At 25.7% G+C, this 14185-nt stretch overlaps 1 protein-coding gene across 3 annotated transcripts in view; it reads left to right on the plus strand.

The window, feature by feature from the left end:
* Positions 1-14185, plus strand: part of LOC112691056 (protein eva-1 homolog C) — a 271834-nt gene that overhangs the window by 224455 nt on the left and 33194 nt on the right. For all 3 annotated transcript variants that reach the window (XM_025565184.1, XM_025565185.1, XM_025565186.1), the window contains exon 3: positions 8493-8625. In XM_025565184.1, the coding sequence (XP_025420969.1) occupies positions 8493-8625 (133 nt within the window). The remainder of the gene's footprint in view (positions 1-8492; positions 8626-14185) is intronic.

Consider the following 14185-nt stretch of genomic DNA (forward strand, 5'->3'; position numbering starts at 1 on the left):
TTCATTCGATATTCGTATTAACACAGCTGTAAAAAAGAACACAGTGTATACGTATATAAGTTTTGTAAAAAGTTGTTTATGCGGCAGTCAAAAGCCAAGATACTAGTTTTAAATATAAATATTTATAGTTTTATGTTTGTCATCTTTATTTTTATACACTTGAAATCATTGATAAGTAATCCCAAATGATAAACGATTTTATACAATAATACACGAAAACCTAACCTATATTATAAAAATGTATAGGTATTAAAATAATTTTATTACGAAACAAAATTATTTTAGTAATTATAAATTATAGTCTTAATAAATAAAATGGATATCTATTTTATTTAAATGTACTTAACAGTCTCATTTTAACAAAGAAAAAGATTTTTAATATTAAATTTGTCACATTTTAAAACTTAATCGAAAATACCGATTTTGTATCATCATGAACTAAAATAGTATTAGTGCGATTTTCATACCTATAATCTAAATAATATTAATTATTTTTACTACAGAAATCTAAACGATTGATGAATAAAATTTAATATTATTTTTATTTGTTTTTTTTTTTTTTGGTTGTCCATCATATGATATTTATATATTTATTATTTATATTTATATAAAGAAATATCTTTTAAAATAATATCTTTCTAAAGTAATATACAAGTTTAATTTTTTATCCAAAAAGTTGTAACATGAAACTTACAATGCAGATTTATTATTCAAAAATGCTAACATAAAAAAAAATTAAAATCATCCTTTTTTTTTTTTTACTCGAGATTTAAATTTATTTTAATTAATACTAAATTTTAATATATTAAATCTTTTAACGTCCCTGTCAGTTTAGCAATATTATCTTCTCTTCAACAGTTTAGAGATACTCTCGTGAGACTCAGTCTCTTAGTTATTCTGCACACACTTTGTACACTGCAAGTTATCTTGTCGGTCTAACGAATACCAGTCAAATCATATCCGCATGATACGCAATTTTAGTGTTTTCGTTTAGAGTCATCGAATCATAGGACCGAACACTAAAGTAAATTCTTAATAATATTTAAATTTTAATAGGTTTCGCGATTACATGTCATTAACCTCCATGATACTTGAAATGGATTATTCTTTTTCAAACAAGTAGGCAGCACAAATATTTGGTAATTTTTAATTTATTGAAACTAAAAGTCATTAATTTGGTATGTATACGATGGGCAACCAATTATTTTGAAATAATTATTTTGCAATGATACAAAACAAATTATATTTTTGATCAAATTAAATGAAATAAAATATACGTTAAAATGAATTTAGAAAATATATAAATATTGGTTGGGGTTTCAACTCATATTTTCATTTAAACTATTTTATATATAATTTTGCAGCTCTACATCGAGCTATTATCGTAACATGTGTAAACAATTTCATAACATCTGTTGTCTTGTTAAACATTCGCACTACGACGTGCGACTGTGAACGACGACACCAATAATGGTATATCGGAACGATTGTGATGGCCATATACTTTAAAATTGTTGGTGACAAATATTGTAGCGCCAAAAAACCTGTCAATCAATCGCAAACACTCGATCCTGTAAAAGTACACTCGGGAACACGTAATTCCTTTCTCTTTCGTTCTATGGTTAAAAATAAACTTTTAAATCTTGCAGTTGGCACATCAGAGCTTATTTTTCGCGCGAAACCAATTTATCTAGTAATTAGTGCGGACGCCCATGAAAAACTTTACTAAAATCGTGGATTACCTGTATCGTTGATTTTATAACACACGAATAAGCCACGACGTAGAAAAAAAAACCTTGACCACCATTAATTGTTGGCAGTCGCTATACGGAACTCTGTCAGTGATACCTTTACCGGTGTTAATCCGTAAATTAAAATTTATATATATATATTATTATTAAAATAATAGGGATTAGTATTTTAAAGAAAAAAAGCACAACTGGACCAAGCTAGTTTGTAGCAAGTAGCAAGTAGCAAGTATTGCTCTAATTAATCGATATTTAATTTTGGTTTTCGTTTAAAAAGTCAACCCAATAATCTGGTTTAAGTTAAAAATAAAAATAAAAATATGCTCAATGTTTATAATATTGCAATAATCTCCATGAATAATATGTCAATAACAATGTTAAAATATTTTCTGGTTATGTACATTGGGGTAATATACACACAGTATTGTATTTAATTTTAAATTTAACAATTTTCGTTTTTTTATAAAAATAATATTATAATTACTCCAATAATCATAAATAATGTATGTGCATGAAACATTGATAATGGTAATGAATCATAATAAGTCTTGAAATCAATGATTTTGTACATACTTACATGTCACTTAACGGACTCGGTGTTTTATGTATATGTATACTCAAGCATTTTTTGCTTGACTTAATTCGTTAAAATTGTTCAAATTGTTCCCACGAGACCACGACTAATGTCAAGTCGACTGATGACCTTAATCCACTATATTACACAAGTATATTTACTGGAGAGAAAAAAATGACACTTAAGGTAAATAAACTATTAATTTTGTTTAAAATGTGTTTTATGCGCTAATTTCAAATAAAAGCTACTTTTACCGTTTAATTTCAATTAAATTAATTACGCTCTCATGACATACACATTTTTTTTGGATGTATAAAAATGAAGTCGTTTATAAAAAAATAAAATAAAAGGAAGGACTTCTGATTTGGTGTGGAACATTCATAATTCATCAGTGTAACACACATCAGTGGAAAATAATGATTATTGTAAGTTATATTTGTATTGTTGTTTATTATTGTTTGCAATGTGTGTATAAAAAACTTAGTGTTTAAAAAACGATCTTTAGTATAACGATATTTACTAAAAAATAAATTATGTTTTTGTATAAAATTGGTATTTATTTATACTTACCTAACTATTTTACTATTTCGCTTTACATTTATCAGAAATTTCACGATTTTGGCAGACTACAAATTTTTATCCATTTTCCCATCGACTTTATTTTGTTTACTCAAAATGTTCAATGGGTAATAAAATACTAAAGTACAATCATAATATTTTCGATTTGGCACAACCATGGTATGTAAGTTATACGTAAAGTATGTCTCTTCGAAATATTATACCATTTATATTTGATTAATATAATATTAGATAATGTATTTTTTTTATTTTCGCACTATTTTTTTAGCTAATGTTATTAATAAAACTAATTTTTAAGGTCTGATTTTTTGAGTAATATTCATTATTAGTCGACAATTTAAAAGTCATCAATTAATATTTTTTTCAAATTCATCTAATTACTTACAGAATAGGTAAATCACGTTTGAAAACTAAGAAAATATACTAAATTTTAAAATTTTTATAATTGTATAATAATATGGTACTGTTTTGTTGGTAAGAGCAGTACATAATCTCAGAAATTCCTTAGAATGAGCATATTATTATAATAAATACTATTTTTTTATCAATTATATTTCAGGAAGTTTTTGAAATTTAATTGATTTGGATTAAAGATGATCTTAGACTATATAAAATATCATAATGTAAATTGCTTAATAAGTGTCTAAACTTCGAAATTCTTGATACGTTAATCGCATAAAGGCTGATTTTATATATTATATTACATACAATAGCCGAATTTCGTAGAGGACTTGGCCATTTGCTCGAACTAATCACAAGAATACCCGCTATATGTGCGAGTAAATCGTATTATTTCGATATATGACCGAACATTTCAAGATACTACTGTTAATCGCCGGACAAATGAGAATAAGTAAATACCAAATTGTTTTTTCCTTTACACGAAATGTTTCCATCGACTTTGCGCGTAAAGGAAAAAAAAATGTTTCAATATTTCCATCGACTTTGAACAGATATAGTTGTTTATAGTATGTCTTATCCCGAATAAAAATCATGCTCCTAAAATTACAAAATATAATATTTTTTTCACACTATTATGGAAAATAATAATAAAACAAATGATAAAGACGTTTTTTATAGCAACTGTTTTGGTTACTTCATTGGAATCGAGAAAATAAACAATAAAAATTGAAAATGTTTTCAAAAAATAAATTATATGGATGAAATAGTGTAAAACTCAAGTAAGTTTATATAATTTTTGATTAAATATAATATTTATTGAATAAAACATCAAGTAAAAAAAAATAAAACATTAAATATTTTCAAATGTACTAATAAATGTGACAAAGAAGTTTGTTATTTTTTTTCTAAGTTGTATATATTTATTAATATTTTTTTAAAATAAATTGCTGGTAATTAACATAAAATAACTTGATAAACAGAAATCACTAAAGTATGTTAATAACAAATGTTTCAATTATTGAATGAAAGTGTAGATTCTCCGGAAATTTTAAGTAAAATTAATTTTAGAATACTAATTGTGATTTAATTTACGGCCTCATTATATATTCGGTATTAATGTTCTGCTAACGATCAAAGTTACAGTTCCCATAGCTATTTCAATCATTTACAAATATATAAATTACAATATTCCATTATAAATAAAAACATAGCATTCCGTTTATTATTAAATGTGAAATAATTATTTCAACTGTTCTGTTATTCACGGCTTAATGTAGAATTAAAAGAAATCATTTACCGCAATCATAATTGTTTAATTTAATTAACAATACTATTGTAATGACCATCATCGCGTTTTAGGTATTTTATTATAAGTGTGTACAGAACAACAGAGTGTTGACAGTCCACTTGAATTTTTAATAAATTTCAAACTTTTTCCTAGTCATATTTCACACACAATGTGTTTAATAAATTAAGTTTTTGATGACGCAGAAACTGAAATAATACATAAAATATATAACATTATAGTTCCACCAAGAGCTACACACGATGTATGGTTACTAGAGCCGTCTTTTTCTACGCAGGGGCCATTGAATACACAAAATTTAGGGGCCCATTTAAAAGCAAATCTAGAATTATTATTTCACATTACCTACTTATTTCCAAATTATAACAAACATTTGGAATTTGAAACGATTTTTTTAGACCCATTTCTTTATTCAAAAACATATCAATAATATTATTTTATCGTGGAAATATAATAATAAATAACCTGGTAGCCCCCTCCCGTACTATCAGTGTACTTCGATAACTTATTAATATGATTTATCTCTAAAGAAGTAATTTATAGCAATTTAATTTTGGGTTAAATAGTATTTAATATTAATTTTAAACTATAACTTATTATTTAAGCCTGACAATCAAATGTTTAGCTAAGATAGGTTGTGCAAATATATTACAATATAAAGGTGTAAATTATATTTTTTGGAGTTTCTGTCGGTGGGGGTCTTATTTTGTATTGATGATCGCCGTCCATCATTATTCTAAAATCTTAGCCGATACGTTTAAGATTTAATTATGCTCGCTCATTAAATTGCATATTAAAATTTAATATAAGGTACCTATCAAGTAAAGCAGATGTTTTATTATGCGTTCAGGATATGTGTAAAGTGTTATGTATTTGCACGGTATTATACTACTCTAAACTAAACGCCACTATACAAAATATTAGTTCGTATAGTGCTATAAAATCAATTAAATTAAAAAAAAAAAAAAAACATACAAGTCAATGTAAACCAAGGAAATAATGGGTGCAACGCATTAAATGTTAATCATCGTATTGAAATATCAAAGTAAATGGAAGCCGTTATATATTGGAATGATAATTTTTTTTTTTTTTAAATCAATTAAACCTATTATTTTTATGAAAAAAAATTGTATAACATTATTTAAAAAAAAAAATAAAAAACCATGCAACTAACAAGACTTCAATTAATATTTTTGATTTATGTCGATTTAGAAAAAAATCAAAACGTTCTACAATCTACACTGTCACGTCAAAAATAATAGGTGCAACATATATTAAATGCTTTACTCCAGTTTAATAACAGTTTTTAAATTTTAAATACATTCATTAACAGATGCGTACATGTAGAGTAGAGGTTCAATGTCCCCCACCCTTGAAATTCGGTAGAATTATCAAATATGTTTTTATAGATTATGTTTAAGTAAAAAAATGTATTACCAAAAACCCCTAAAATATTTTTTGTGTACGTGCCTATTCATCATAAATTATGATTCATAATTATATTATAAAAATTTGATCATTCACTTTTATTATTAACATTGTACACCAATAAAATAATTTTTTGTTTTTAATTATTTAAATGATTAAGATTTCAAATATGATAACAAAATATTGATTTAAAAAAAAACGAAATATTTTTCTTTCTCTTCATTTAATATTTTGTTCCCCTCAGATTTGTGATTTATTCCAATGCATTAATGCTTTAGAAACAGAGTTACCTCAGGAAATATCTCTCGAATTGTTTACTAGACAATCGTAATCGTATCGTGCATATGTACGAATATGTGTCTGCTTGTGCGTGCGTAAATTGAATGTACGTTCATGAACGTGTGTGGGTAAATGTGAACGCGCAAATGTTGTACGTGTTATCGAACATGAGGATTTGTCAACTGACACGTTTCAAATGGTAAAATTTCAAAATGTCATTATTAGTATTTAAGTATTACATTAATTTAACCACCAGAATAATACATATAACTCTGAAAAGTTGTTATGACTTTTTTTTTTAACATTCATCAGCTATAATTATAACCGCACTCGCTAGATTTGTATTTTTAACTATAAAAATTAAAAAAAATAAATAAAAATTAAATTTATTATTCAACACCATTAATGAAAAGAAAAGTTTGAATAATTTCTATGAACAAAAATGTATTTAAAAACTCATTTTATATGAAAAAAAAAATAATATTTATAATGATGCGAAGTTCTTTGGAACAATATTCAAATCTAAATATCATGCACACTTAGATAATAGATACACGTTAATATTAGGCACATAATATTATTTGACATATTTATTTGAAATTGCACGATGTGTCGATCAGTAAGCTGTTTTACTAAAATAAAATTCATAACTAAAAAAAATTACCTAATTACTTTGAATTGTTCAAAGCTTTCATAAGAACGTATTAATATTTTATTTTTTGGGTAAATATATTCATATATTCAGCAGTATATTACGGGTCTATTTCGAATTCCATCTTTTGAGTGTATGTTGTACTTTTTCACTGCGTAATTAAGCACATAACTTGAAATATTCGAATGAGGAAATATTAACATTTACATTAAAAAAAAAAAAAAATTCTCAAATTAGAATTCGACAAAGTACACACCTAAAACTATAGTTTACTATTTCTCTATAATTTTCTCAACACAGGCACTGATCCAAATTTGCATTTTTAAGTGTCATTGAAAAGAGTATAATATGCAAGTAGTAAATATATATTATTTATTAAAAAAAAGTATAAAACGACAAATGTGGCGAAATATTAAAAATTATTTTAGAATTGAATGGGAATAATTATGGGTACCCTCTTATATATTAACATACTTGAAAAATAGTATAAGAATAAATTAACCAATGGCCATAATACTTTTTTAATCCCATATTCCTTTTCTTTTTTTTCTTTTTTGCTTGTCTGATACACAAAATAATTTTTAGAAACAGTAAAAATAATTTTGAGGAAATGTTTAAAATCACCACTCTCGCAGATCGTAAGTTCATAAAAAAACCATATGAAACTCTTGGTTTTAGATTCTGATCGAATTGTATCATTTATTGATTCAACCACAATGATGTTTATTTTTATTTTCTTTATCTCATTTCGGTTTTCAACACTTTATTCGGGTATAGTATTATAAGAATACTCAAAAACATACATGTATAGTCTACCAATCGATTGAAAAAGACACAGATGGTACTTTAGAAGAGTTTATACTTCAAATTTTCCAGCTGTTTCAAAAACCTGCAATTTTTTTATTTTTATTTACGATACAACCATTTCTATAAGAAACAATATTTGTTATATCGTAGCAAGAGTGACATAAGATGATGATATTATTATGATGGAAACTTGACATTTTTACTATTTGTTTCTGTACTATTTAGACATTATCGGGGTATAATTATCAACAATTGCTGATAAATTGTCTTCTTTAATTTGTTTTTAATTTTTATTTGAGCGTGTTATTTCAAATTTTCTTATAGACATAATTATTCTCGACAAAATTTACAAAATTAACATAAAATCAATATACTTTCGTTGTTGTACACTAAGCTCAGTTCAACAACGTTTACGATTGCAATGATTTATCATTGCATACAAATTTAAATACACCCACCACCAGTCTCGTTTCTCATACCCATCTTATGTATCGGCGCTATTTTATTATTATTTTTTATATTAATCTATTTAACACTGCATACATTTCATTTAATTTTGCCTCTTTTTAGTTAGGGTGCTCATTTGGTTTGTAGAATTATATTTAAACAAAATTATACCAATCAAATACAAAAAAAAAACTTTCCGGCTTGTCCTTATGCAGTATTGTTTTAAACGTTTAATTATTATAGAGGTAATTTATTGTTGTGTTTTTATAGTATTCACTGCTACAGTCTGTGGTGGAGGCGTGTCAGAAAAAACAGCAATGCCGGGTTCAGCCATCAGTGGGCAAATACGATCCTTGTCCAGGCCACCCAAAGTTCATTCAAGTCGATTATAAATGTCGACCATGTAAGTAATTTTCAACTATATTGCAACACTAAACTATAACTCAATTTGCTTTCATTCTACCACGCATCGGACAAAGCCGAAAAACTCCATTGCAAGTAGTAGTATTAGTAATTTGTAGAAAGCACGTCTTACACAATCTAAAAGAAACTCTTTATACATATATATATATATTATTAAATTTAAATATTATTAGATAACAGTATGACAAGGTAAAATCAGATTATGTCTCCGGCACTATAGATAAAACCTTTATGTTTATAAATTATACACAACACTATACATACAAACTATATGTAAACCAATTAAATCATAAACACGATATATTATAATTCGATCATATACAAGTATTGAAGTGAAGTGTATTACATAGTATACACTTGAAATTTATTTTAACTTAAGAAACATTTATTAGTTCAAAATATCTTCATTGAAATATTCATTAAAAAATAGTATGAATAATAAAAATTCGTTACGAATATTTCGCAATTAAGAGATTAAAAACGTAGTAATAGCATTTGTAGTTTAAATAAGTAAAATAAGTACTAAATTATAATCAAGTAAATTCATGAAAATTATAAAGCTAAAACTGCAGCTGTATATTATAAATTTCAAGTATATTAAACCATTAAGGAATATTATAATATCAATGTTGCAGAAAAATATATTGTACCTACATGTAATATTTTACTTTTCATTTATTAACCATATTAATTTGTTTAGTTATAATTAAATAGTTACAATTAGTAGTTAATCAACTACTACTAAAAAAAAATCTAGGGTTTTTACAATAGAGCAATCATTTTTATCTAATTATCGTAAAATAAAATATTGAAAATTGCAACTAATGTATAACATAATTTACTAAACTGAATCAAATGGTTATTATTATAAAAACCAATTTTTACAATATCAAATAAAAACACTGCATCATACGCCAACGCAAACAATAAATTATTACAAACAATCGTATCCTTACACATAAATTACAGCAAACATAACCGTTCTGATGGTACTTATATTAATGCAACTTAAACAAATAAAAGTAATAACAATATTTTACTAAATTTGCCAATGATGATATTATAATAATACTGTACTGTTTAGCTATCTTGGTAATAACAATATGACTGACTATAGCACGGTGGTCTAATAGGAATATTGTTGAAGTTGTACAAAAGAAATAACCGCACAAAACTTTTTTATTGAAAATATAACTTAAACAGTTTTTATATTGTAAGTAACTTTATATAGTTAATACTTTTAGCTAAGTTTAATGCTTTGTACGTATATATATTATTAGTGGGAAAATGGTACGGTTTTTAGAAATGTTTACATATTTTTGGCAATAATTGATTAGAGATTTATACACATTATGCCCTACCGTTGATTATTATTATTGTTCGAAAAAAAAAATGATCTAATTAAAAAATAATTGCGAACTAACTAAATTATAAACGAATTTACCTGTACTAAATGTCAACTTCGTAAAGTTTAATTGCTCATAACAGAATTTATGCTCTGTTAGCACACACTTCAACTCGTGTTTCGCAAATAAAAAACCCTTCAACTCATTTTTATCACGTTTCTAGTTTTCGGAGGACGAGAAAGAGAATTCCGATCGAATCGATTTTTGTTTAATATTTTTTTTTTCGATTTCCAACCGAATCCAATCTCGTACGCAGTTGTAACATTTCGCCACACGCTCTTGCCAATGCCCGGGTTATTGCACACACCAGTTTCCCGTTCCGGAGGTGTTAACAACGACCACGGTCGTTGTTGGCTGGTGCATTGCAAGACGGGCACGCCGGGAATGATACACATAACAACGTACCGAATATTTATGATTTATACGGTTTAAATGCGAATTACGCGAATAATAATGTGTAGGCGGTTGACCGCACACACCACTTGTTAGATCGGTAAGAGCGAAACGTCCGATACGGGAACACATAATAATTATTCACTCGGGGTAGATGTCGTACGCGTGCCAATTCGAACGTAATCAATGCGCCCCCACCTTTGCTGCACCTATTGCTGCACTCGCGGTCATGTGTGACGTTAACGTGCGAAAAATACAGCTCAAATGCACTAGGTTTTATCGTCTGCTGTACCCGAAAACTTTTGTAATCGGATCGTCATTATTATAACTGCGAGTGTGTCTATGCCTCGGATAATAAACATTTTCCACAGGACGAAACAACCGCCCCTGTTACCCATACCCGCACCGTTTTCAGATTTATGACCACGCTTGTTTTAATACTGTTGTCTTGAATTTATTATGCTCGTTCTGCAAAACGTATAAATGTAATAATAATAATGATGATTATTATTATTATTATTATTATTATTATTATTATTATTATTATTATATCAGTTTTAACATAAAGAACAAAAATATAAAATAAAGGAGTGATGGGATATTATTATTATTATTATTATTATACGACGGAAGATAAATAAGTGCGTATCGCAGGTGACGAACATAATTTATTTCATCAGCGTAAACACGTATTTTATTTAAATTTTCTTCGATATTCAAAGTATCAAGTTAATGAAATATCTGCATTCTGATTCAAAGCATTACTACATTCATAGTACTTAAATATATTATTATTATTATTATTATCATCATCATTATTCTTCTTATTATTATTTATTATTATTGTGTTAAACGCTCTCCATGAATTATATTTATAATCATAAGCATACGTGATGATATTAATACTATGACATGAATATTAAATGTAGACGTGTAGTGAGAAATAATTCACTCATTAGAGAGACACAGTCTACGGTGGAATGTTAATTTGAATTTAAAGTTCTTAACATATTCTATCGTCAGTGTGTATACGAATAATTTTTACAGTTTTATTACATATCTGTTTGAAATTTAATTATGACTAAGGGAATTTTAGTATTTTTACGGATGAATAATTACAATAAGTTTCCTATATTATTATTTTTTTTTTTTTTACGTAAATATCATGTAATTTTTATGTTTTTAATATTTTTTTACTTGAATAATTAAATACTTTTATAAATAATGTAAAACTTATGTAGTTTTCTTGAAAAAAGTAAATTATAAATTTAATTTACTTGGAAAAAGTCTTATTATTAACCTTTTATAGTATATAAGTATAATTGAACTGTCGATAGTCAATTTGTACTTTTTAAAAAAATTATCTCTCGATAAGAATGAAGTACATTATACCAATATACGAATATAATAACTACACGGCAAATTCAATATCATAATGTTATTCCAAATTGAATAGACGAGTTTAAACACTTTGGAATTTTGATAGATTTATGTTTTCTAATCACAAATTAAATCATAACCCCAAATAATAACTATAATATAATAATCTGAGATATTAATAGTACAATGACGAATTACCGAATCTAGAATGTCATATTATACAATTTTAAATGCATTTACATTAGAAAGTTTCAATAGAAAATAAATAAATAGTCACAATAAATAAATGTAAATATCACGTCTATGTTAATATGATGTATAAATATGATATTGCCTAGTCTACTAGTCAATAAAAACTTTGGATGTTTTAATTGATTGATTGTTTAAATGTATAATATTGTAATTTTTGTTGATAGTTTCTCATTTCGTTTTTATTATGAAATTTGAGCAATATACCTAAGCCATTTAGTAATGTCTTACTTGACAGACATATTACATGGCATATACGATATATTATATGTACTTTTTTTTTTAACACTAAACTGTTGTTCAGCTGAAAGGGTCACTATGCAGTAAGTACACACGTGCTGCGCATCTGAACCTTTTAACGAAAAACACACACACTGTGTAACAATTCTAATGTGAATAAATAAACAGTATATAAATGTAATAAATTTGACAACAAGTCCATTTGTTTTAACAAATTTACAAAACAACTCACACAATTGACACAATTTATAAAAAAAAAAAAAACTTCTGAACACTGGACAAGTATTTTTCTATATCTCGAATAACTGTTTCTTATTTTTGCCACATTAATTTACAATTTTCAATCGTCGATTTTATTTACGATTTTACAATTTCAAAAGAATTATTTATATTATAACTATTTAGGTATATGTTGAATTTTTGTTTTTTTCTTATTACTTATTATTATAATATTATAATCTTTAACAAACAAAACACAACACTCATCAAACTCAAATTTACTATTGGTAATAACTTATTATTTGCATTTCATACATTTTTAGGCCACTAACATTTTTATTCACATCTTAAGTTTTTCAAAATCTCCAAAAATATTTTCATATTAAAATTACCATATATATATATTAATCTATATTCGATTTCCAGGCTATTATTGTTCAATTATAAGAATCCTTAAGATCTCGTAGACTTAATTACAAATTAATTTAAGATAAGAATAAAAAACGACATATTATTATAAAAATCAAAATATTTTTCATTCCATTTAAAACGTAAAAATTGAAAATTATTGCAGTAATAGAAGTTAGTAACAACTAGTAGTAATTAACAGTAGTAATTTTTTAAAATAATTGAAAAACCTATTATGTGTGACATTTAACGATGATAAATTACATATATTATTTTTTTGTAAAAATATCATGAAACCGTTTCCTTTATTAATGACTTGGCTATGGAAAAGTAAAATAACTCATTTCACAGATACAATATTATTTTATGTGAGTAATTTAAAATATCTAAACTTTCACAAGCAAATAAAAGTTTATCTTAATGAAAGCTAGTTGTTACGTGTATACATGCATACACACACACATAAATTCATATATAAATGAATTTTTATTTTATTTTATAATTACAATATACTTTATATTTAAATTATTAATAATTATGACTGACAAATACAGAATAATTTGTTCCGTATAAATTGTTTCTATCTACTATTGAAAACATATACAATTAAAAACTACGATACGTATATTAATACGTTACTTAAATATTTATAATTATAGACTTATCACTTTCACTGAAAACATATTTTATAGCTATTTGGTAGGTATTGAATTTAAGCATAATCATATTAAAAATAACTTGGAATTTATAAATTTAAGAATAAATACAAATATATTTATATACAAAATATATCTTCTTCTCCTTCACCTTTTTCCCAACTATTTGGGGTTGGCCACCCTTGTCTTAAACCACCTATATATATATTTATTACAAAATTGAAATAAATCATTACCAAAGAACAAAATTATAAGAATTTCGATTACTTAAAATATGTATTTTCTTACAAAAATCATAATTTTTCATTAACTGATTAACGCAATTAAGTTTTTATTTCAAGTCCTCGAGAATTTCAAATGTCTAAGTTGGGTTCCAACTAAATTAAATTATATTCTTCTCTTTGTAATTTTTTTTTGATTATTTTAATTTTGTATTCTTAATATATGCAGATGATATCAACTTAATGATATGTATGCGTGTCTTTCTGTTCAGATTTCAAACAGTGAATGTCCGCACGAGCGCAAATGAAGATGATGTATTTGTAGTATCAGGTAAAATCCTAAAACTGGAACGTCTTCGGACGCGTAT

This window comes from Sipha flava, unplaced genomic scaffold (assembly GCF_003268045.1).
Source record: "Sipha flava isolate LNK unplaced genomic scaffold, YSA_version1 553_pilon_pilon, whole genome shotgun sequence".
Taxonomy (NCBI): domain Eukaryota; kingdom Metazoa; phylum Arthropoda; class Insecta; order Hemiptera; family Aphididae; genus Sipha; species Sipha flava.